We start from the raw sequence: 22222 nt of genomic DNA, 5'->3' as shown, positions 1-22222 counted from the left end.
AGTACTGCTCAGTAGCTTTTATATAAATGGTTACACACTAGGTTTTTATCCAGACTTAAAAGTTACAATATACAGCATATTTAACAATACCACGTTAAAGTACTGCTCAATAGCTTTCATTTGAACAGTCTCACACTAGGGTTTCATCAACAGACCTACTACGGTCATTAGAATACTACTTCAAAATTCTTTTCGTGACACGTTTTCTATTGCTGTTTCAGTTTGGATTATGGCGGACCGGCGAGGGAGTTCTTTTTCCTTTTGTCTCGTCAAGTGTTCAATCCCTACTACGGCCTGTTTGAATATTCTGCAAATGATACTTACACTGTCCAAGTGAGCCCGGTGTCGCTGTATGTGGACAACTCTCACGAGTGGTGGGTAGACTGCTTTTATGCTCAGTTACACCTTATCTAAACACATATTAATGATATTAGTTATGATAGTGCTGATACTCCCTGTTATCGCCCAGTAATAAAATTTTTGTGCACTCCCATTGGCTGAAGCAGATTCCATAGGCAACGTTCGCCTGAAGCGCGAGTTTAAACAAGTTAACAGTTTTCTTCAAAGTTTTTATTCAATCTTATGTTGTAGTTACAGGAAACAAGTGTCGTTGATTTTAAACTTCCCAAAAATGCTTCTTCGGTACAAAGTCACGTGCGTTCAATCCGTTATAGCCATGCCGTTAAAGTAGTGTTCGCGCTAGAAATATGCCGTTCGAGTATCTTAAACTACAAAAGCTGTTCCTAAAAGGTTTTAGAAGTTACTCAGTGCACCTCTAAAGAAAAGAGAAAAAGACGTTAGGAAAAATAAACGTTTATTCGTTTGTCTCACGATGAAATCGCTTTGAGTTGTTGATCGCGATACTTTCTTGTTACTGCTACTGAGTCTTCATCAGCGATTCTATTGTGAGACAAACGATGAACAATAAACACATTTAATGAAAAATGCCTTGTTTTTCAGGTTCCGTTTCTGCGGACGAATCATCGGTCTTGTGATCATCCATCAGCACCTGTTGGACGCGTTTTTCACTCGTCCGTTCTACAAGGCTCTACTCAGAAGGTACAGAACCTCACTTTCCTTGTTCGTACATTTAAAAAGGGAAGCCTCGAGCCAAGTGGCCCATAATACCGGAGCTTATCCTGGTTTCGATAGCATAAAGCGACTAGGAATATTTCTACTCCCCCCTGGATGGGATGCTAGTCCTTCACAGGGTACCCCTCAGCATTATTTTGCGGATACCCATTTATACAGCTGGGTGAAGAGGGGCACTAAGAGAGTCAAATGTCTTGGCTAAGAATACAACACAGAAACCCCGGCCAGGGCTCGAACCTGGACCGTTCGATCCGGAGTCCGGCGCACTTACCATCAGGCCGCCGCGCTACCCTCCCTGTTCGGACATTGCAAGCAGTCTTTTTGAAAATGTAGTTTATATTCCGTATTCTTCTTTCATTCAGTTCAGTTTTGAGCAACGATTTGTCAACATTGTTTTCTTGATTTGTTGTTGCTGTTTTGACTCACTATAATGTGTATGCCTTTAATTGTTATATTTCAGTCCGTGTGATCTCAGCGACGTCGAGGCAATGGACTCGCTCTTTCACCAGAGCATGACGTGGGTAACGGAAAATGACATCACTGGAGCACTGGATCTGTCGTTTACTGTCAGTGAAGAGATTTTTGGACAGGTAAGGACAATTAAAATACGCCTTGAGGGTTAAACGCAATATTTTGCGTGTGTCTTGCGTTAGAGTTAGCATCAAAGGAAAGTAATTCTGGGTGCTGTGACCATTTTATCTTACGATTTCTTTGGTTACAAAACTGTTGTCAAAAAATTAACACTGAAATCCGCTGGTCGTACCCCGCTCATCTATCGACTAATCCTCCGTGGGGTATATCCATTAGCTGTGGCATAGTTTTCCCATGAATTGCCTGCAGCGTGGTTTTTCTCCATGTGCCGCGTTTGTTGCAGTTTCCAGTTCGTGTTCGTGTTCTCTTTGCGCTGTTTGTTTCCCGCCAACAAGAGCTGTTGTCCGCCTTCTTGTTCACACGACGGATGACAATAGAAAAGATCCTAAAAAGGTGTCTACAGTAAACATGCCATTATCTCTACCACATACCTACTTTTCCTGTTGATGATTTGCGAGGATGTGTACTTCCTTGTTGTAAAATATTGAAGGTTATGGAAACTTCAATAAGTGGCTTATATATCAAGCATTGTACCTCTTACCTTCTCGAGATGAATTTAATGCTTATAAACTTTACCTGGTGATTCCTGAGTGTAGTTCTCTTGTTGTATAACGTTTCGCTCGTCCATCACTCTCCGACTTTTTCAGGTGACAGAGCGCGAGCTGATTCCAGGCGGCAAGGAAATCGAAGTCACGGAAAGCAATAAGCACGAGTATGTGGAGCAGATGGTGAGATGGCGTGTCGAAAGAGGAGTCGCTGAGCAGATGGAGAGTATTGTGAACGGATTCAACGAGGTATTTAACCACGAAATGTGAAAGATTTTCAAAACGTCAGATTATTTAAAATCTGCGGTCGCGCTATCTTGTTTGGTTTGCGTTTCCGTTTCTTTACAAGTGTTCCTTCGCTGAGGGCGTTGTTTGACACGATGTAGATGTCACACCCTGTCCTGTGCTGAGCGTTAGTTGTAATGGGTATGTGATAATATCAACCTTAATGATAACCTCACTTAAAGTCCTTCAAGCCAAGTTTTATCTGAAATTAATCAAGGGCTGGGTGGTCTTGGTGACCCCCCCCCCACACCCTACCCTATTCTTTGACCTCCCTTATCCTCTTTAACAACTTAAAGTGCCTATGAAGCGAAATTTTTTAATACATAATTGAAAATGTTACTGTTTGAATTCACAATTCTAAAGTTCAAGGACTCTGCGATAAGAAATGTCGATTTTGTACGCGCTGAAAGTTTTTCTTTTTTGCCTTCAAAAGTGGCACTTGAATCGCGCGGCCAAAATACCACTGTTCTTTTCGATCATGGACGTTAATTTTCAAGGGAATTTTTATGCCTGTAAATAAAACGTTTTCCTTTAGGATATAATTTGTGACAGCTTGTTTTACAATCTTCACAGAAGCTTATTGTTACTCGTTTTTTAGGGGCAATTCATGGAAATTTTGATGTCTCTAAATAAAGCTTTTTTGTGACAGCGCGTTTTACAAAGTAAAAGAAGCTTATATTTTCTCGTTGACTCGTTGAATTTCGAGCAAACAGATATGATGATAGTAGTAGTAGTATTCCCCTTATCCTCGTTATTTACCGTCATTATTTTTCTCTAGGTTCTGGACCCTAACCTGATTAATCTGTTTGATGCCCGCGAGCTGGAACTTGTCATATCAGGCACGGCAGATATCGACATTGAAGACTGGAGAAAGAACACAGAATATCGCTCAGGTAGAAAAGAATTAATTCAGAGTATTGCACGAGGAATTTTGTCCTGAGCAAAATTTCTATTTGCTCGTCCTTATGACAAAAAAAAACGACAAAATTCCTTGTAAAAAAGCCTGACCGTTCATTTGCGCCCTGACGTAATATTATAATTAAACACGAGAGACGGTGTTTCATCACAATTCCAAACACCGATGAAGGAGTTGAAAAAATGACATGCACCTGAGTATTTTTTTGAACTTCAAGGTGTTTCGAATATAATAAAACGCTCTCTCGAGTGTTTAAGTAGAAAACGGAGAAATAAAACAATTGTTTCTTAGGCAATTTTTCTTGTTCAAAACGTTGCGTGTCAGTTTTCGACAAGGATACTTAGTATAAAGCGGAAAATTATTTTGCAGTCCAACACGAGGAAGAAATGTTGTCATAGCAACTGCCTTGTTCACCCTTACCCACAAGCACATGAACTTGTAGGGAGCTTGTCAAAGAACACTCGCCGGCGTGTTTACTTTAATACTTTGTAGCAGTTTCAGGCAAACAGTCAAATACAGAAGGAAACTGCGTTTTCGCCTTTTCATGTTCAACTTGTTGATTGATCACTGCTGAACGTTTCTTTTTGCCCTACTTCATAGGTTACCATGGCAATCACAAAGTAATAAGGTGGTTCTGGAAGGTGGTGCGATCTTTTGATAACGAACAGAAGTTAAGACTGTTACAGGTTAGTTATGGAAACCACTTGGCTGTGCAACCTTTTGAAGTGTGTTAAACCTTGAAACTAAATAAAGCGTCGCCCCATTTCCCATAGCTTCCAGATTTTGATCGAAATATTACAAATAGTTCATTGTCGGCCAAATAACAGTAAGAAGTCTGAGTTCTGTGGCAAAGGTTTGATGGTTTCGGTTGATCTGACAATCAGTAGAAGATATAAATATAGTCTGGACTTTGCGAGTCGCTGTTATTGATCTTTTAAAAAGGTATGAGATTTGCGCAAGAGATTCTGGGTTTTACGGCAAAATTTTGATCTTCTGGAAATCCGATTTGGCTAAGATTAGTGTAATCTTGGTTTGTTGGCTACATTTGATCTTTTGATAATATTCAGTATGTCTCGACTTATGTTTGTCCATAGTTCAGACAAACGAATTATTCTGTAGTCTGGGGATTCAAGCAAATATTCTTTCGCTACAGTTTATCTTTGAAAAATCCGTTTTGCTTCACAGATAAGTTTTAGTGTCTGAAACTTCAATAAAATAAATTGTGTTGTGGTTGTTAGATATTTAAGTCATACCGTATTGTTTCTACCCTGTGTGTTAGAGGCTATACATGGGCTTTTTAAGGCGTTTCCGGTCAAACTGGCCATAGAATTCCGTACATTAGATAGGTCTTAACTTAGAAGAAGCAATTTGAAAATATTGTTATGAACAACAACTAGAAGGTTACCAACTGTTGCTAATTTAGGGAATCACTAGAGGTTGCTTTAACTTTCATAACCTTCGGGTTTTGAAACTAACTGATGGTGCGCGTAACTTTCACTATTTTGCGATTGGTTGATTGGAGGTATGTTTTGTCTAACCAAGTGTTTTGTCGGTTTATAGTTCGTCACTGGGACGTCCAGCATACCTTACGAGGGTTTTGCCGCTCTTCGAGGCAGCACAGGGCCAAGGAAGTTTTGTATCGAGAGATGGGGAGACTACACCAAACTACCCAGGTGGGTTGATACCACACATATTAAATGTGTGTAACTTTTGTAACCTGAATGAATATGACAACACGCGTGCGACTATTGGCTATCGGTGAATAGTCAACTATGGTGCAGCCAATTAAATTCACGGATTTGTAATAGACCACGACATGGGAACTACTTAACAATGGGTAAACTAGCTGCCTTTTCCCCGCTAGTTATCAAGCACTGTTTAAACTAACAAGTCTGCTTGTGTTGTGTTTGCATCGCAGGGCTCATACCTGTTTTAACCGGTTGGACCTGCCTCTGTATCGCACGTATGAAGAACTTCTGGAGAAGCTTACGTTTGCTGTGGAGGAGTCGGAAACCTTTGCAATGCAGTGATCCGTCACTCAAACATGTTATACAAAGAGTAATGGAACTGAAGTTATGTGAACGTGTAGGAGTATTTTTCTGATACATATAATATCTGGCTCTCCCGAAAGAGCCTTTTTTACATATAAAGATTGTTTTCTAGGATATACGTATATTAAGGATTGAAGCGATCAAGATGCTGTTCCCGCCTTGGGTGGCAACGGACTTCGCCACGTCCTTAGCAAATTTAAAGTTGATCTACAAAATTTAAATAACTCGTTTAAACGATAATGTTTAAGCGATGTCCCTCAAAATAGATTATCGAAAAAGAAGTTACGCGAAAGTTGATGGATAGGTCGATTTTTCTATTAACGATATCAGGAAATGTAATGGACATTGTTTCTATAAATTTGTGATAAGGTAGTGTTGCAAAGAGGAGCCCCTATAAAAAAAATTCTTGGCCTCTTTGCCGCAGTTTCTCTGAGCCATGTTTACTACTTCGTACTTTAGGAAGGCATAGAACTAAGAGAGGAGCGATCTAAATACATGAACCAATAGTAGGCCCTCTGCATATACTGATCAAGTTCTGAATTGAAAACGTTGTGATGTAATGATAGAGAATTTGTTCTACTTTGTCACAGAACTTTTAAAAATCTGGTGGGGATGGGGTGGGAAAAGTAAATTGTACATATTAATGATAGAAATGATTATAATTTCTCTCTGTGCTTAGAGAAAGGACAGTTGACATGCCTTGCCATTGCATCTCTTTGTACGTCTTCTTGGAGTTCTTTGTCCAGCGACTGGTACCGCATTATAGGAGCTACAATGTAGCTCCTATAATGCAGTACTCTTCGGGTATGGCTTGTGAAGAAGCTTTCCCTGATCGATAAGATTGTTTGTGAATTGTGCCGGGTTGTCTTTACCGACTCTAGTCGCATTAGGTTTTACAGTGGATTAGCCGTATTAGAAAACTGAGGAGGAAATTCTTTGAATAACTTGTTACAAATAAGCACGTGGTTTAAATGTGTTTGCAAACTTATTCAGGTACAGATGTGTGTCAAGTTATGAGTGGGAGTGATGGACAGTTTTATTGGCCTGATAATTGACTCTGAAAGAAAGGGAAAGTGGGACAGGGTATGCAACGGTGTGACGTAGGGAGGGGAGGGGCGGGAAGAGCAGGAACTACTGATTGCCTGATTCTGCGTCAAGGAATTTGTATCTACGGTAAACCACAAATTTGTTTGTGCGTGTACATGTGGCCAAAATGGATGAATGAAGAAGTTTCCGGTAGTTCTGACGTGTCCACTCGCTAATATATAGAATAGTAACAGGCAGTCTGGATTTTGGTTAATGGAATTAACTTGCAACTGAAAAATGTCTACAAAAACATCTGACAAATTGGCTATACCTCAAGAGACAACTGTCAAACAGCTTAAATTTGTATTCTTTGTTACCTATGCATATGGAGGCCTGGTAAAATGATTAGTTCTAAAAATAAGACTGATAAACATGACGGCAGATCAAAAAATACCACGGGTAAAAATAGCTTGCATCTAAATTTAAACTCCCTTTCTATAAGGGAGCGTTTTTCTTGGAGGTGTTTTTTCTTCTTAGAAATTGTGTTAAGGGGTAGGTTGTGTCGCCTCGTGCGAGTTTGTTGACGAACAAAGGATGTGGCAAGGCTGTGAAAACTGAAAGTTAGAAAGTTGCGCTATAGATACTATTTTAAAAATAAGATTTTCCCAATTACGAACATGCCAAATTAATTGTAATGAAAAGATAAATTATCAAAAGCTGACAAATTTGTATTGTTTCCTCCTTTTGAGGAAACCAAGCGATGTTGTGTGTGGAGTTTTGCGCCCTTCGCGCCCGCAGCTGTTTTTAGGATCGTCACGCAACGGGAGAAGAATTGCGTGACTATCGAAAATCGGCTGCAATATTTGTGAAATGGGCTTTCCGCCCAATATAGGGTATTTATAAATATTTTTAATAGAAAAGTTTCTGTTCTCCGAGTTTTTTCGTATGCTTAAAGTAAATAAAAAAATTATCTTTAAGGTTTTGTTCTTCTCTTAGTTTTGTACTTGCTGTTTAGTTAGTATTGCATTGTAAAACTGCTGCGCTTTCTTAGTGCCTGTTCTGTGAAAATTTATGACTAATAAAAGAAATTTAAAAAAATGGCCTCAAATATTATTATTCTGATATTCAGACAGGTAATGAAAATAAATTGGGGGAACCAACAAATTCTCAAGACGAGACATACATTTTCCTGTTGTCATCACGCAACGCCCCAAATAACGGCTTGCAAAGTGGACAAGATAATTACCTGAAATATCATATTTTCAGTGTTTTACGATTCCAGTAACAATATGCCATGAAGCAACTCTGATTGCCTTGGGAACGTTCGTAAAAAAAGTACTGACGTGTTTGCGTTACATGTAGCCCGTTCCGGGCATTTGGTTAGTTGTGGGGGAGGGGGGGGGGGGGGCAGCGCAAAAAATGGGATTAGCATGAAGAACGGCGAGTGGAAAAATGGGAGGGGACTAAGGCGAGGGACCACACCACACCCCTCCCCTTATATTTCGCTCGCCATTTTTTGCGCTGTTCCTCAACTAACCGAACGCCTGGAACAGGCTACGTTACATGTAGATACCAGCGTGACCGGACTACGATTTGAGAGACGGCGGGTCGCACGTGTGATGGATTTTGTTGGAACCGTCTATCGCACTTTAAGGGTCGCAAAAGGTTACTTTATTACGGCTTTAGGAATCGTCGGTATGGCAACTTCCGAAAGATTAGGACATTGTTTACATGTTTTTGCCATTGACACGCAAATAAGTGCATAAGCCGTTGATCTTTTTGCGATAACCCTAAGCAAATAGAATAGCTGACGATGCCATACCATTTTGATAGAAAAATAAATACGTCGGAACAAGGGTGTGGGTTTGTAATGTCAAATATTTCCTCTGGAAAATGTAAGTTTCGACAATATTGTAAATTTCTAACCTTAAATGAAACATTTCTATTAATGGGTTTGCAAAATGTAAACATCTCCTTAAAAGAAGTGATTTGGCACCGGTAAATCTTACGTATAGTTGTGACTATTTGAGGGTGCCAGAACTGATTATACCCTTGCAGCTAAAAATCATTGCTGTTGTTTATGAAATGATATATTATTTGCCCTTCTTATTTCATACAAACAAACACTGTAGTTTCCGTCGCGTTTGGAGAAGTACCAAAACAAGCTAAGATAGAGACATAAACCGGACGACACGGAAAAAAGAGTTGTTTACTTTTTTTTCTGTAAAGATCGTTTCTGTCAACGCTGGCCTCACAGCAACAAAAGCCAGAGCGACTAATTAGTTTTTCAGTTTTTAATACTTAAATTTCGAAGAAAGGAAACCATCAACATGTCTTACTGCCCATTTATTTTCTACCGTGAGTCATTTTTTCCCGAAATAATCATTCTGATCTGCTCTGCACTTCAACTTGAGTGCGAAATGCTTCTCGATTTTACCACCAATTGTTGTCTGGTAGTCGAAAAGCTAAAAACAGATGTGTTCTTCCTCACATCATTTTGGGAAATCAATCCGTAAGGAAACCAAAACAGGTTTCATATAAAGGCATTTCGATGACAGTTGGTCACACTTCGGCATTCCTGAGGGCGATCATACGGGAACTGTTCCGAGTGGGCGGAAGTGACGATAAAAGGGAAGGCGGAGACCGAATAACATTCGGCGATTTTGATTGGTTGTTGATTTAGGCAAATGCGCGGCAAGAACGCAAGGAGTTGTTGAAGTAGTTTCCGAGAGAGATTGAGTGTGACAGGTCAGGGCTGACTAAATACTTCAATACTGGCCGGGTTTACAGCAAGGTTGACTTGGAATTGAAAACGCTTTGACTCACAGATCTGTGATAAGCGGAGAGCCTTGGATATCGCTCACGATGGCCCTTACGCCACGCACAGAATCCATTGAAAATTACTTTGATATTTTCGACGAAATTGGAAGGTAGCGTGTTGAGTTGTTGCGTGAAATATATATTCTTGATTCTTTATGCGGTCTGTTCTTTATTGACGTGGATACTGATGTCGCAAATATTTCACTTTCAGAGGGCAGTACGCTGTCGTTAAACAGTGCAGGGAAAAAGCAACCGGGAAAGAATTCGCCGCCAAGTTTGTCCGTAAGAGGCGAAAAGGCAAAGACTGCAGACCGGAGGTTTGGCATGAGGTGGAAGTGTTGAACGCGACGAATTACCCTCATCAACATCCACAAATAATCACATTGTACGATGTATTTGAGACTAGGAGCGAAATCATTCTCATCTTAGAACTGTGAGTTTTTTTTCTGCGTTGTTCTAGAATTTTACTCGATGATTTATTCAAGCGAGAACGTATTGTGATGTTGATGCTATGTTTAAAATCTACAGCGCACTTGGCGGAGATCTACATAGGCATTGCATCGCCTACGATAGCGACGAACCAGCGTCCAGTAGAAGCGAAAGAGAAGTGGTGTTTTTACTGAGACAGATTCTCGAAGGCATAAAGCACATGCACGATCAGGATTTTGTTCATTTAGACATTAAGGTAAGCACAGCCTGTGGCGTTTATATTGTGTTTGAGTTGTTCCTGCTTTCAAATGTTTGTTTGGGCTTAGATTTTCGTGAGAGTGTCGTTACGCCTCGAGACCTCAGCAAACATTCAACAGTTTTTCTTTGTCGCGAACAAATTCAATCAATTTACCGAAGGGAGATCCTTGTTTACACAGTAGGGATGTGTGTAATAAGCTATTTCCAATTACTATTAGTTTTGCATTTTTCATGCCCTTACATTATTCTGGGAAATTGAACATTTGTGTATATTGAAATACATGTCATGCCCTTGTCTGTACAATGTATGAGATCTGTTGCATATTGCTCATCAAAAAATCATTCTCGACGTTTTAATATTTTATGTCTGCAGATCGCCGCTTTTTCATTTCGCAGGTATTTCAAAGCTCATTACAAAGTTATGAAAACCAAAGTCATAAACATTTAATGGAAATCTCGCGTCTGCCCAAATAAGACTTAATTCCCGAGCGCGGCAACATAACACGAGCTTATTTGCATTGAAGAATTAGACGCATATATTTTAGATGCTTTCGATCTTACCGCCTTGAGCTAAATTAGCCGAGTTAGTTGGTGTTATCTGTTCTAGACATTATGTCATGCCGAGAATGCGTCCCTTGTGTTATCGTTTTTACCGGTTAGAAGTGTCACACTAATTCTTGAGCAAGGAAATAATTCTCAAGTGTTTCCGAGTTGGTGGAGTAAACAATTTAGGCGGAACATTATAGAAATCACAAAGTGGGGTGCAATTTATTCAAGCTTAACATCACAATATTTTTTCGTGGGTGAACACAAATAAATGTCTTAAATGCCACTGACCTTGGAAGTCGAGTTTCAATAACAAATTATCTTTGGCACAAAAGCTTTATGATTTCTTTCTTTGTGTAGAAAATGAATTCATTGTGATCTTAATCATGTCTGACACATTTTGCAAGGCTCAACTTAATTACTTCGAAGTAACTTCATTCCTAAAATATGTTTGCAATTTTATTTTCTTCTGCATGAAGTATTGTAAAAATGTTGACCCGGGTAACTGGCAATTCTTTGAAGAGAAACATTTTACATGTCATGGTTACAAAAAAGTTTTTTGAACATATGATACAAGGGTGATTTTTCATATTGAGAATAAAAAAACGTCAAAACACTTCATTAAATCTGAATTCGCTGCTGACATGTTTTATTACTTTTCCAAATTGTTTCCACAAACTTGACTTGTAATGGTTTTTCGGATCCCATCACGCAATCTCACCCTGTCAATAAAAATTCCCTTATATGGTGTTTATTGAAATGACTTATCAAAGAGCTCTTATTTATCAAAGGTGCTGAAGTGCCGTGCCTATGGGGGTCATCAAAGAGTTTATTTAAATCTCAGTGTTCTGTTTATATCACACTCAAGCGCTGATCCAGTTTCATTTTTCTGCTGACTGTTTCATACCAGGCATACCTTCGACTAACTTGTTTTTCTCGTGATTTGGCAGACTTGGAAACTTCATACTCGAAATTGCTGACATCAAAAAAGTATTCAACCTTTGACTTTGAAACAGCATTAAAATAAAATTATTGTATTTTTTATGCGGTGAAAATCAATATAATTTGAAGCTTTTAATCTGCATACATTCCTTTGCCCAGTGTGAAAGTCTATGTTTGACCATGGACTATTGAAGTGCACTGCAAGAGGTCCTTAGACACAGTATTTGGTTTCCTAAATTACAGTTTATCTTGAATCAAGGCATGCAAGAGGTTTGCATGTGACAATGTTCAAGAGAGGTTAAGCTTATCTTTGTTCTATTTGTCTTTTATTGCTGTGAAAGATGTGTGTGATGCTTATAATTTTGTTATTTTTTTTTTTTGGAAAAAGGGTTGAAACTAGCTAAAAATATATTGTTCTGGATGTTTCGGGCACAACTGTTTCCTTCTCCAGCAAAGATAAAAATGCAATTGTCTATTAGCGTCTGGCTTAATGTTATACACTTGATATAAATAAACATCAAACTCTGCTGGTGATGCTTGCACTGCATTATCACATAAACTTCTGCTTTAAAAAAGAGTGATTCAAAAGCTGTCGCTAGGCTTCAAGTGCAAAAATGTTTCATTTGCTAACTAAACTGTGACCATCGATTATTTTTGCCATAGCTTCATAATATCCTCAAATTGCTATGATGGTCTAAGACTAAGATTTATAAAAAGACTCCTGAAAACATTAATCCTACATATATAGATCGACAATAAAAACAAGGGTGTTGAGGTTGGTGTGATGTCTGCCCCCTATCAAGAAAAAGGTGTTTTGATTCTCACACATTCATAACCATCATTTACTCAGGTCAGAAATATGCTATAGTGATTTACCACTTTCAAGCATTTATAGAACCTAAAAGATCCTTCTAGAGAACATCACTTCATCCTTTCAGTGCATGTTTTTGTGACTAAATTGATCAGTGATAAACTGTAGATTAGTAAAGGGGACAAAAATAATTTAATATGTAGTTCACAGACAACAGGAACTATCCATTACTTCTTTTTACGAGATTTGTATTGATGTTAAATTCAGTGCATTGATTCAAAGGTTTTTGGTTGTAAACTACAAAATGTACTTAAAAAATAACTTTTAAAAAAAGATAACAAAATTATTATACTTGATTTCTTAAGAATACAATATAATTAGAGAATATTTTGCATTGTAGTTCATTATTTCCCTTTTTACAAACCAGACACAATACCCAGAGGTCATTTCACATATTGAATAGAATCAGCTGTCGAACCCCCCACTAAGTAACCCACAACCTGTTCACTGCCTATTTTTAATTCATATATCTTCTATGCATATTTGATTTCTTTTAAGCAGTGACATTGATGTACTATAATAATTCTAATTTACAATATTAGACTACAAGACAAGTTTTCGATTCACGAGCGAATACAATCAAGGAGGTGCAGCAAAGTTGGCTATCCCTCATAGAAATTGAGGGCGAGTAGTCTAATTGTTTTAGTTGAAACTCTAAAAGATTGCAGTTCAAAACCTACAATTTTATGTAATTTAAAACCAAAAATCAAGAAAAATTGTCCATTTAAGGATCAGCATGCGTGTGATTGTGTTTTATCAGCGAATAGAAAACAATGGGAGAACCAATCAGATTCGTGCATTTCCAATAGAACGCTGCTGAGTTTGTACTTATAATACATTGAGCTTCACAGACTGTTTGTTAAAGGAAAATGTTTTGTCTAAGCTTGTAAGCATTACTGTCTAACAACCTTGTAACCTTGACCTTATTGTGAGGCATGCAAAATAGAATTCTTAAACCACAGATTGGATGGATTATGGTTTGATTGATCCACTGCCAGCCTGCCTGCCTGCAGAACAGAAATTGCTTTAAACAACAGAAGTTTGCATATGCATACATGTCAGCCCATGTGAGGGTAGCAAATTATACTTAAAAAAAATATGCATCACAAAATTTTAGCTAAATTCTATAGTTCTAGCCATCTTATGCCTTTTCAGACCTTTAATCTGTTTTGCAAGGCTAAGAAAATCTCAGCTTCATAGATAAACATATTACACTGTAGCCTTAGCCCCTTGCACCACAGTGGTACCTGTGCTGATTGAATGTATCCACTTTCTGTAGCAAGAACCAACTTAAGCAAGTAGTAAAATTACTCTTAAATTATTGGAATGCTATTCGATCACAGGCTCCCCTCATCCCGCCCAGCATTTACTAATAAGGGTTAAGTGAGAAGGACATTGGCAAATAATGTAACCAGATCTCTGGATCACATCCTTCATTATCTACATGTATATACCCACCACCTGAAATTATTAAATATAGAAAACTCTACTGGATTAGAGCTCCAAGCCCTCCAACAAGAAACCTCATAATTTATGTGTTCAAAAATATTTTTGTTACTTCCCCAGCCCAACAATATACTTCTGATGACAGAGCACGCCTACCCAGAAATCAAGATCATTGATTTTGGTTTGGCACGACAGATAAAAGATGGTGAACAAATCTGCTTAATAGTTGGAACACCTGAGTATGTCGGTAAGTGTTATATTCTCATATTTTAATAGGTAATTGTTTAGCATTTTATTGGAGGCGTGCGTAATGGTTAGTGCGCTGGACTCTGGATCAAACGGACTGGGTGGGTTCAAGCCCAGGCCGAAGTCACTGTGTTGTGTTCTTGGGCAATTCACTTGACTCTAATAGTGCCTCTTTCCACCCTGTTGTGAATGGGTACTAGCGAAATAATGCTGTGGGTAACCCTGCGATGGACTAGCATCCCATCCAGGGGGGAGTAGAAATATTCCTAGCTGCTTAATGCTAACAAATAAGCTATGGCATATGGGCCGCTTGGCTAGAGGCTTACCTTATTTTTCTATTCACTTTATCATTGCCATAAAATTATGATTATTGTCAGACTAATTTCAGCAGATATCAATATAGCTATATATAGATGCTAATAATTTGCATAAAGATCAAACTGTTTCAAAATTATTCACTTCATTTTGACAGTAATTTTATGTTTTGTTTCCTTCTCATTTTAGCTCCTGAAATACTTGAATTTGAGCCCGTGGGAAAGCCAAGTGATATTTGGTAAGGATATTTTGTCATTATTGATATTAATACATGAACAGGTACAAATGCTAATTATAGGCTAGGCACAAAATGAAACCACTATTAAAACTTGTGGAAGTTATTTCAATGAAGGTAGTTTTGAGTACCCTGACTGCAAGCGAGAGCAAATATCTGGCCATCTCCTTCAAGGAAATGAATTTCAGCAACATGGGTATCTAAATAACCATTAGTTTGGGTCAACAGAAAATTACATCTTTTTTTAATAAAAATAAAAAAAATACATCTTTTCTATTTCATTCCCTGAGCTTAAAATTTTCATCTTTCTTCCTCTATCAGCTTTCATTCACATTATGAACCTAGCTGAAATAAAATTTAAAGGAAGACTAGGCCATTTATGCATTTTATGCACCATTTTACTGAGGCCTTATATTTCTTGTGTACAATCAGAGCTGATGATAATAATTTATTGATCACTGTTTTCTGTTTCTTTTCTTTTTTTTGCTTTTAGGAGTATTGGTGTAGTTGCCTATGTCATGTAAGTGTCCACTAAGGTTCCAATTTTCATAAACCTGATCGCACTTTAGTGTACAGGCATATTTAACAAAGGTGGCACATCTTTACATTGAATAACAGAATAAAACATATTACACAGCTTTAGCACTTACTGTGTACAGGTTACACCCCTCACAGCTGTTGCTGGTTCAGCAGAGAACACAACCTTGTACCTCTGACACCTCTCCTTTTTTCCTTGTCCTAGTTGAGACAAAATTAATTATACGGCTTTAAATTCACAAGCGTAATCAACAGCTTATACCTGCTCGCATGCAGTATCGAATATGCTATACAGTGTCACACTGAAAGCCAATAACAATTGAAAAACTTTTCTTTTCACCACTAGGTTGACTGGTTTGTCACCATTTGCTGGAGAAGATAAGCAAGAAACATGCTATAATGTGTCCCTAGCTGCGCTAGATTTTCCAGAAGATTATTTTAAGAACATCTCCCACACTGCCCAGGATTTTATTAAGAGACTTCTTCAAAGAGATGCAGAGTAAGTGTTGTCTAGAGTAATAAAAAAAATGGTTACAAACAGTGGGAAAACAAAGAAAAGTATTTTTGTCAGGTATTTGGTTAAGTATTGTGTAGGCACTGTTGAGGTAACATAAAATTCTGAGCCCACTCAAAAGGCCTATCATCCAATTAAGCCCAGAGGTTAACAAAATCAAAATCGTCAGGAAGTTATCTAATTAATGGCCTTTTCAAAGCAGTGTTCCTCCTTTATGCCAAACGTTTTGAATTGCATTGTTTCTAGATGATTTAGTCAAGAGTTATTATACCTAAGCTGGAGGAACTAACAATACCCTTTTTCGAATCCAATATTGATTTGGGACTTTAAAAGGGGAATTGACTCTGGAGCTGCGCATTCCTGCCTTGCAACCAAATATTAATTTATGATCTCTTACCCTGTTGGTGTTAAGTAACACAACAATGTCTCTTCTGCTCTTTGATGGGACAGTAATTGGTGTCACTTCCTGCTTTTGTGTGATTGTTCTGGCAAATAAAAAATGTGTAAAGGTTTATGGTTATCTCTAATAATTGATACCGGTAGCTATGAAATAGTGACTGTGGACCCAAACCTATGGAAATCATGGACAAATAATAATGCAATTATTGAAGTGAACCTTTTAAGACTTGAAGCAAGTAAACAATCCAACGGTGTCAAAAATGGGTTGGTTAACATGGGTTGCACAAGTTTTTTACCTAATTAGCTAATTATCAAATTAAACTTACTATTTATTAGTTTATACATTTCTCCATTTCATTTATCTACAGTGACAGACTGTCAGTCCAGGAATGTTTGAATCACCCCTGGCTAAATACGGAGGAACTTTTCCAACGAAGTCCTGTACGGAAGAGTAGGCGGTCTTATGGTTCAGGGGAAAATAAAAAGAGGAAAAAGATTAGAAAGATGCATCAACAAAATGGAATAGCTGATGGTGAGAATTATACACTTATGTAATTAAATTTAATTAAATAATTAATAGATAAGATATGTTAATTTATTATCAAATTATTAGTGTTATGCAGATGTTGACTTACACTGAAGTGTATAGTTTTTTAACACTTCTTCATTCAAAGTTACAGAGCAAAACCTTGACTAGATAAAAATCTTAATTGTATTAAATTTGATTTTTTTTTAGGGAAAGTGATGACAATTGTAAATGGCCATGATTCTAGATGAGAAATTGTTCCACTGCAACATTATGATGTGCACAGGAATTGTGTCCAAGAATAAGTTATACAGAAGAAGACTTGGGGATAGTTTGTAAGAATATAGGTTTGACTAGCCCTTACATACAACCATACAAAATACTGTGGTTAGAGGGCTTTGTTAAATAATTTAACCCAAACAACCATTGTGACCATGGAAGGAGAGCCAATCAAATTAATTATCACCAGGGACTAGCTAAAAAACACTTAGCTGGCTCATCAACAAGCTTAGCTGTCTTTTCTGGCCTTGACAGCTCAAAAAGCTAACCTAAGTCTTTGTTTTCATGTGAAATTTCAGCCAGATTTAAGTTCTCTTCAGCTGGCAGCCAACCCTTAGCTACATCCCTGTGTCACAAAGTGTTCGGTCTAAGACCCCATTGGTTGTTAAGGGTGAGAATTTCAAGGCACAGTGTCTGGACCTATAATGTTATCACAGTTTACAGAATGTAAGTATATTTAAGAGACTTTTGTTCTGAAATCTGACCATGTCAAATGGGATCACAGTTGAACCAGTGACCAGTAATCAGACACTTTTGGGAATGCATGTACAGTGTCCAATTATTTGTGGGCCGACATAGTGGCTTACAGTGTGGCACATCATACCATTGCCACTAGACAAAGTTTTTTATTAATTTTCGATAATGTTCAGTAACCTTCTGATGGCTTTCGTTTAAACTTGCCAATTGAAGTGCAAGAACTATGAGAGGCGGAGTTGTCAAGTTCCAGTTTCGCTCTCCAACTGCATGGCTTCCCATCTTTGGCTTTGGCCATTTGAAACAGAAGCCATCAGAAAGCAGGCCTAGATTGTCCACTTAACAAATAAGGTGTCTGTTGGCACTGGTTCAGTTGTATATAGTCATTTGGCATGAATGAAAGTAACAACTGCAAAGTTGAGAGAACTTAAGTTTCCAAATGGTCTGTTTTACATATTTAGTAAAATATTTTTTGTTTTTGGAAAGGAAAGTAACATAGTTTTACAGAGCACCAGAAAGAGAAAAATGTTGTAAATGTAGTGCTTGAAATATATAAGCTATAGAATATATTTGCTATAGAGGTGTTGCTTTAGCACCTAATGCGCACATTAGCTGTTAGCAGAATAAAAACAAAAAGTGCAACTTTTTACTGTTAGGGTGGGTGGTTAAGGACTGAAGACAACACTGCTTTTGTCTTGAATGAAGGGGCAGTAGAAATATCTTTCTTCGAAAGAATGAAATAAATCGTTGTGAATTGCTTTCAAATTAGACTGCAGTTTCTTTTTTATATATTTTTTGATGTTTTCTATAGTCGACTCCTTCGATATAAATTATTGGTTACATTTGAAATGTTTCACTTTTGTGTACAAACAATAATGTATTACAAACAGCAAACATGTCATGTCATATAACATTAACAGTTGTCAGCTAGAGAGGTTAATGACAAGGATCTACTTATGATCTAAAGCGATACCAGGACTGGTACCTTAGCTATAATGAATGTTCTTCTCACGTTTTTGTTCAGTAATAAATTTAATGTTATTATTGAAAACATTGCACATGCTGAATAGTTTTCTGTGTTGATGTGTGTGCATGAGATTACCCTCAATGAGGGGAATAGTATTGTATAATGTCAACATGCAAACTCCCCTTGCTAGTTTACATGTTGGGATAGCAATCCCCTCTCTGAACTACTATTCTCCTGGGCTGAATTGTTTAAAAAAGCCGATTAACACTAATCCAGGATTGCGGTTTAAATGTTTTTCGCCACTTAAGTTTGGTGGAGTTTAAGATTAATCAGTGCCAATAGTAAAGGACAGAATATATAAACATGAAACCTCACTGAAAAGTTATAAAATCGAAAGAAACATTCATGTTAGAGCGGTTTTCACTTGGGTGTCGAAAGTAATTTGCGTTTGCTTTGGTTTTGCATCACTACGCTTAGTGATTGGTTTAAAAATCTCGCGCCATCTTCTTAGCCAATCAGAAGTAAAACCAAAACCAATCGTGACTCGCGCGCGCACGTTTTCCCGCGCTTCGTGCCTGCGACATGTATTTGCTTCGAGTTTTCATTGGCTGGCTAGATTGTCTGTGTCCTTTGTGATTGGCCAGAGTAATTACTTTGGTTTTGGTTTTACTACACTCAATTTAAAACTGCTCTAATCCTGAATTAGCTTTATTGTGCAACCAGGCCCCAAGCTGTATGGTGGGAACAAACGGTCTTAATTTTCTGTTTGGCTTATAATAATAGCTCATAGTTTTCACTTGCTTTTTAAACCTCCAGTACTTACTGTTGGCTAGGGCAGAGTTTTGAAGTATATTTGCCTGTACATATTCAGATGGACAGTTAGTTTGTATAAAGCACCAAATAAATATTACCTGTGCTCTTAGTAACCTTACAAAGTAAGGTAAACAATGTTTAAGCTGCAATAAATGAACCTTGAATAGTTGAGAGCCGTGTTTCAATTTTCTTGCTCTTGGCAGATGAGTTTGACCTGACAGCACAACATCGTATGTAAAATTCCGATAAGCCTCCCCACCCCACCCATTAAATTTGTTTCTTTATCCTTTGTTTTTATTCAGCCCCCCCAAAAAACAGAAAACACCCGCGTGTAAGAACCTACGATTTTCTAAGTTTGGCAAAATAGGTTCTTGTATTTGGGGGGTAGTTATTGGTAATTTAGGCTTAGTAGGTTCTTAATAAGGATCTTAATTTCTAAGGAGGAGCCATAGCTTTTGATTGTACGAGAAGAAAAAAAATGGGTTTGGTCCTTCATTATGCAGCATTTATTCATAACTGTATTGCTTCAAGCCTCATGCAAGGTCCAAAGAAGACAATTACAGTCTATGTGAATCTGTCTTTTCTTTATTTGTAAATACAGTTTGGGATGTTCTGTTAAAAATGTTCATAAAAACTTTCTATAACCCATCATAAGAACCTGCTGAAATTTGCTTGGCTAAACAGGTTCTTATATTTTGGGGTATTAAAATGGCAAATTTCTGCCAGCAGGTTCTTAAACTACTAGGTTCTTACACGCGGGTGTTTACTGTATAAGACGCCTGTAAGTACTCGCCCATACCATTTTTTTTTTCTCGCCCATACTATTAAAGCCCAAGGGCGTATCTTCAGATAGCTCCTAAATAAGATAAAGGATATGACCTCTTCCGTAAAAAGCCTTCCATTGAATTCAATTGAATGGCTTGTAAATGTTTTGACTGTACATACAGTATTCCTGCACGCACCTTGAATTTCTCGGACGCAGTATCCCTCCCAATGAAAACCCCAAACATTTGCAAATGCAAATTCCTTTTTATAACAAGCTGTAGCAGGGCATATGAAGTAAATAAGCCCCACCGAGAAAGCTGCTTGACCGAACGGAAGACCCGGACTTAGCGGAGTAAGCTCTGTACTGCTTAAATTGCAAAAATATGACGGAAAAAATCTCGAACTGGATATACTATAGGTGGCCAATCTTCTCCCCACTAAGGACTTTAAATTATTGAGCTTAATTTAATAGTTTATCATCGGTGTACTGCTCAAATATTCTGATGAAGGGGATTCTTCCCCGTTTTCTACGCGAAGTCGTTTCGAGAGTAATTTGTGTTTCGTGTTACTAATTCTCCTTAATTTTCCCCAAAAAACATCAACGAAGAAAACATTTAAATATACTAAAAAGTAAAATGAAGAGATAATCTTACCTTTCTTCTCGATTTTTCCCTGTGTCAAATTTTTGTCTTGCATCACCTCAAAAAGTGAAAGCTTTACTACGCGGACTGCCCGCGGGTTGCAATGGCGCGAAATTTTCGCGCGCTTTTTTAACATGCGCGCGCTCAGTCAGTTTGGTTTGGACTTGGGACACAGAACGGGCCTAGGCAAGGCGTTTGCCGACTAAATGTTAAAAAAGTAAACTAAATTAAGCATGCAACTGCCCCGAGTAAGCAATATTTAATACCGTATTTATTCGATTTAGCGCCCAACCTCGAATAAGCGCCCACCTCGAATAAGCGCCCGCCCTGAAGGTAGAAAAAGTTAATAAGCGCCCAGCCTCGAATAACCGCCCACCCCTACCCCTCTAAATTGAGGGCACAAGATAAGAGGAATTTTGATTATTGTTGAAGTCGAGATTAAAATTGACTAACTACTATTAAATGACTATCCCGAAAACCGAGTTTTTTTTAGCTTTTTTACTGAAACTTTTTAATGGATATTTAATTTCAGCTTTCGTACACCTTCACATTTAGTTATTATAATTGTTGTTTTCTTGCAAAATAAACGTGCTACTTGCTTAAAATGGTGAAAATTTAATAAGCGCCCAGCCTCGAATAAGCGCCCACCTTGAATAAGCGCCCACCCTCAAGGTCCAAAAATTTAATAAGCGCCCAGGGCGGTAAATCGAATAAATACGGTAGCTGCTTGTCCGAAGGGCAAGCTGGAATTCAATTTTTTCCCGAGCCGTAGCCTGTAAACACTTAACAGAATTTGCCAATTGCCACTAGTCTGAAAATGGCGCCGGGTTTCACCCCTTCCCTTATTTTTCGCTCGCCGTTTTTTCGCGCTCCTCCCCCAACCAACGCCAAGGCTAGTCGGCGCTTTGTGAAGTATCCGATGGACAATTTTTTGAATTACTGCTTTCATTGTTAAAGGGATGGATAGCACACCAATATATTTTGGTCAACAAAAGGAAAAGATCAGGAGGATTTTTGAAGTTACCTATCGTTACTGTTTCTGGTGGCTACAAATCTGCGCAACTTTTCCAGGACCGTACATAGCGGGGGCCAGGGCAGTTGCCCCGCCAGGAAAACTAAAGAAGCTAAGAAAACTGAAGAAAACAAAACTAAACAAAGAAAATTTAAGGGACGGCCTAGGTACGGCCCTGTTTTCCTGTCCAAGATTAAGCTAAAAAGTAGATTTTTTTTTATTTAGGTGCTTGAATCTTCAATTTTAGATATCCAGCTAAATTCACTAAACTAAGTTCACCAAAAGTAAGGTAGAATCAGGAAGATTCAAAATCAGTCAATAATTAATGGCTATGAAACAACCTTTCTCACAAAAATAAACATTTTATTTCGTGTAAAACTAGATGTTATGTACGTTATGGAAACACTTTACTAAAAATGTATGATCATCATAGAAAAATATAATTCATTTACATTTCAATTTTCACCAGATTTTTAAATAAATGATATATTTTGAATAATTCACATGATTTGCTTACTGTTTAGTTTTCAAAGCGTTTGAGTTGGAATAATTCCACTTTCTGTAATTCAGTTACCTCTCTTCGCCCTATATCAGCGGAGTGCATTGAATAGAAAGCTAATCGCACACGATACTTGGAAAAATGTTAAACTAAGATACCAAAAAGTTCCGGAAATAAGCCCT

At 37.9% G+C, this 22222-nt stretch overlaps 2 protein-coding genes and 1 long non-coding RNA gene across 6 annotated transcripts in view; 2 read left to right on the top strand and 1 right to left on the bottom strand.

Annotated features, from left to right (window-relative positions):
• LOC144660142 (uncharacterized) overlaps positions 1-16362 on the top strand; it is a 36449-nt gene extending 20087 nt beyond the window's left edge. Inside the window, exons 20-28 of one of the 2 annotated variants that reach the window (XM_078520702.1) lie at positions 222-374; positions 961-1059; positions 1553-1682; positions 2331-2477; positions 3292-3406; positions 4030-4115; positions 4990-5102; positions 5348-5478; positions 16063-16362. In XM_078520702.1, the coding sequence (XP_078376828.1) occupies positions 222-374; positions 961-1059; positions 1553-1682; positions 2331-2477; positions 3292-3406; positions 4030-4115; positions 4990-5102; positions 5348-5459 (955 nt within the window). In that variant the 3' untranslated portion in view covers positions 5460-5478; positions 16063-16362. Of the gene's footprint in view, positions 1-221; positions 375-960; positions 1060-1552; positions 1683-2330; positions 2478-3291; positions 3407-4029; positions 4116-4989; positions 5103-5347; positions 7830-16062 lie in introns of those variants that run through there. The other variant, XM_078520701.1, reaches the window with a different exon arrangement.
• On the bottom strand, positions 297-16527 carry LOC144660234 (uncharacterized). Of its 3 annotated transcripts, none has more exons than XR_013572066.1 (3): positions 16391-16527; positions 16063-16150; positions 297-410 (listed from the first exon to the last, which is right to left on the bottom strand). It is a non-coding gene; the product is annotated as an uncharacterized LOC144660234 (long non-coding RNA). The 3 variants fall into 3 exon arrangements; XR_013572067.1 differs by lacking the exon at positions 297-410 and adding an exon at positions 11035-11281; XR_013572068.1 differs by lacking the exon at positions 297-410 and adding an exon at positions 15193-15352.
• LOC144660194 (serine/threonine-protein kinase 17A-like) lies at positions 9136-19294 on the top strand. Its single transcript, XM_078520791.1, has 9 exons — positions 9136-9436; positions 9538-9759; positions 9855-10011; positions 13939-14065; positions 14569-14617; positions 15108-15134; positions 15498-15650; positions 16433-16596; positions 16801-19294. The coding sequence occupies exons 1-9, from the start codon at positions 9372-9374 to the stop codon at positions 16839-16841; spliced, it is 1005 nt and encodes a 334-aa protein (XP_078376917.1). The 5' UTR covers positions 9136-9371; the 3' UTR covers positions 16842-19294.
• The last annotated feature ends 2928 nt before the right edge of the window (positions 19295-22222 follow it).

The sequence above is a fragment of the Oculina patagonica genome, chromosome 7 (assembly GCF_052425735.1).
Source record: "Oculina patagonica isolate OP01 chromosome 7, crgOcupat, whole genome shotgun sequence".
NCBI classification, from domain to species: Eukaryota; Metazoa; Cnidaria; class Anthozoa; order Scleractinia; family Oculinidae; genus Oculina; species Oculina patagonica.
This window is presented reverse-complemented; position numbering and strand designations above follow the sequence as displayed.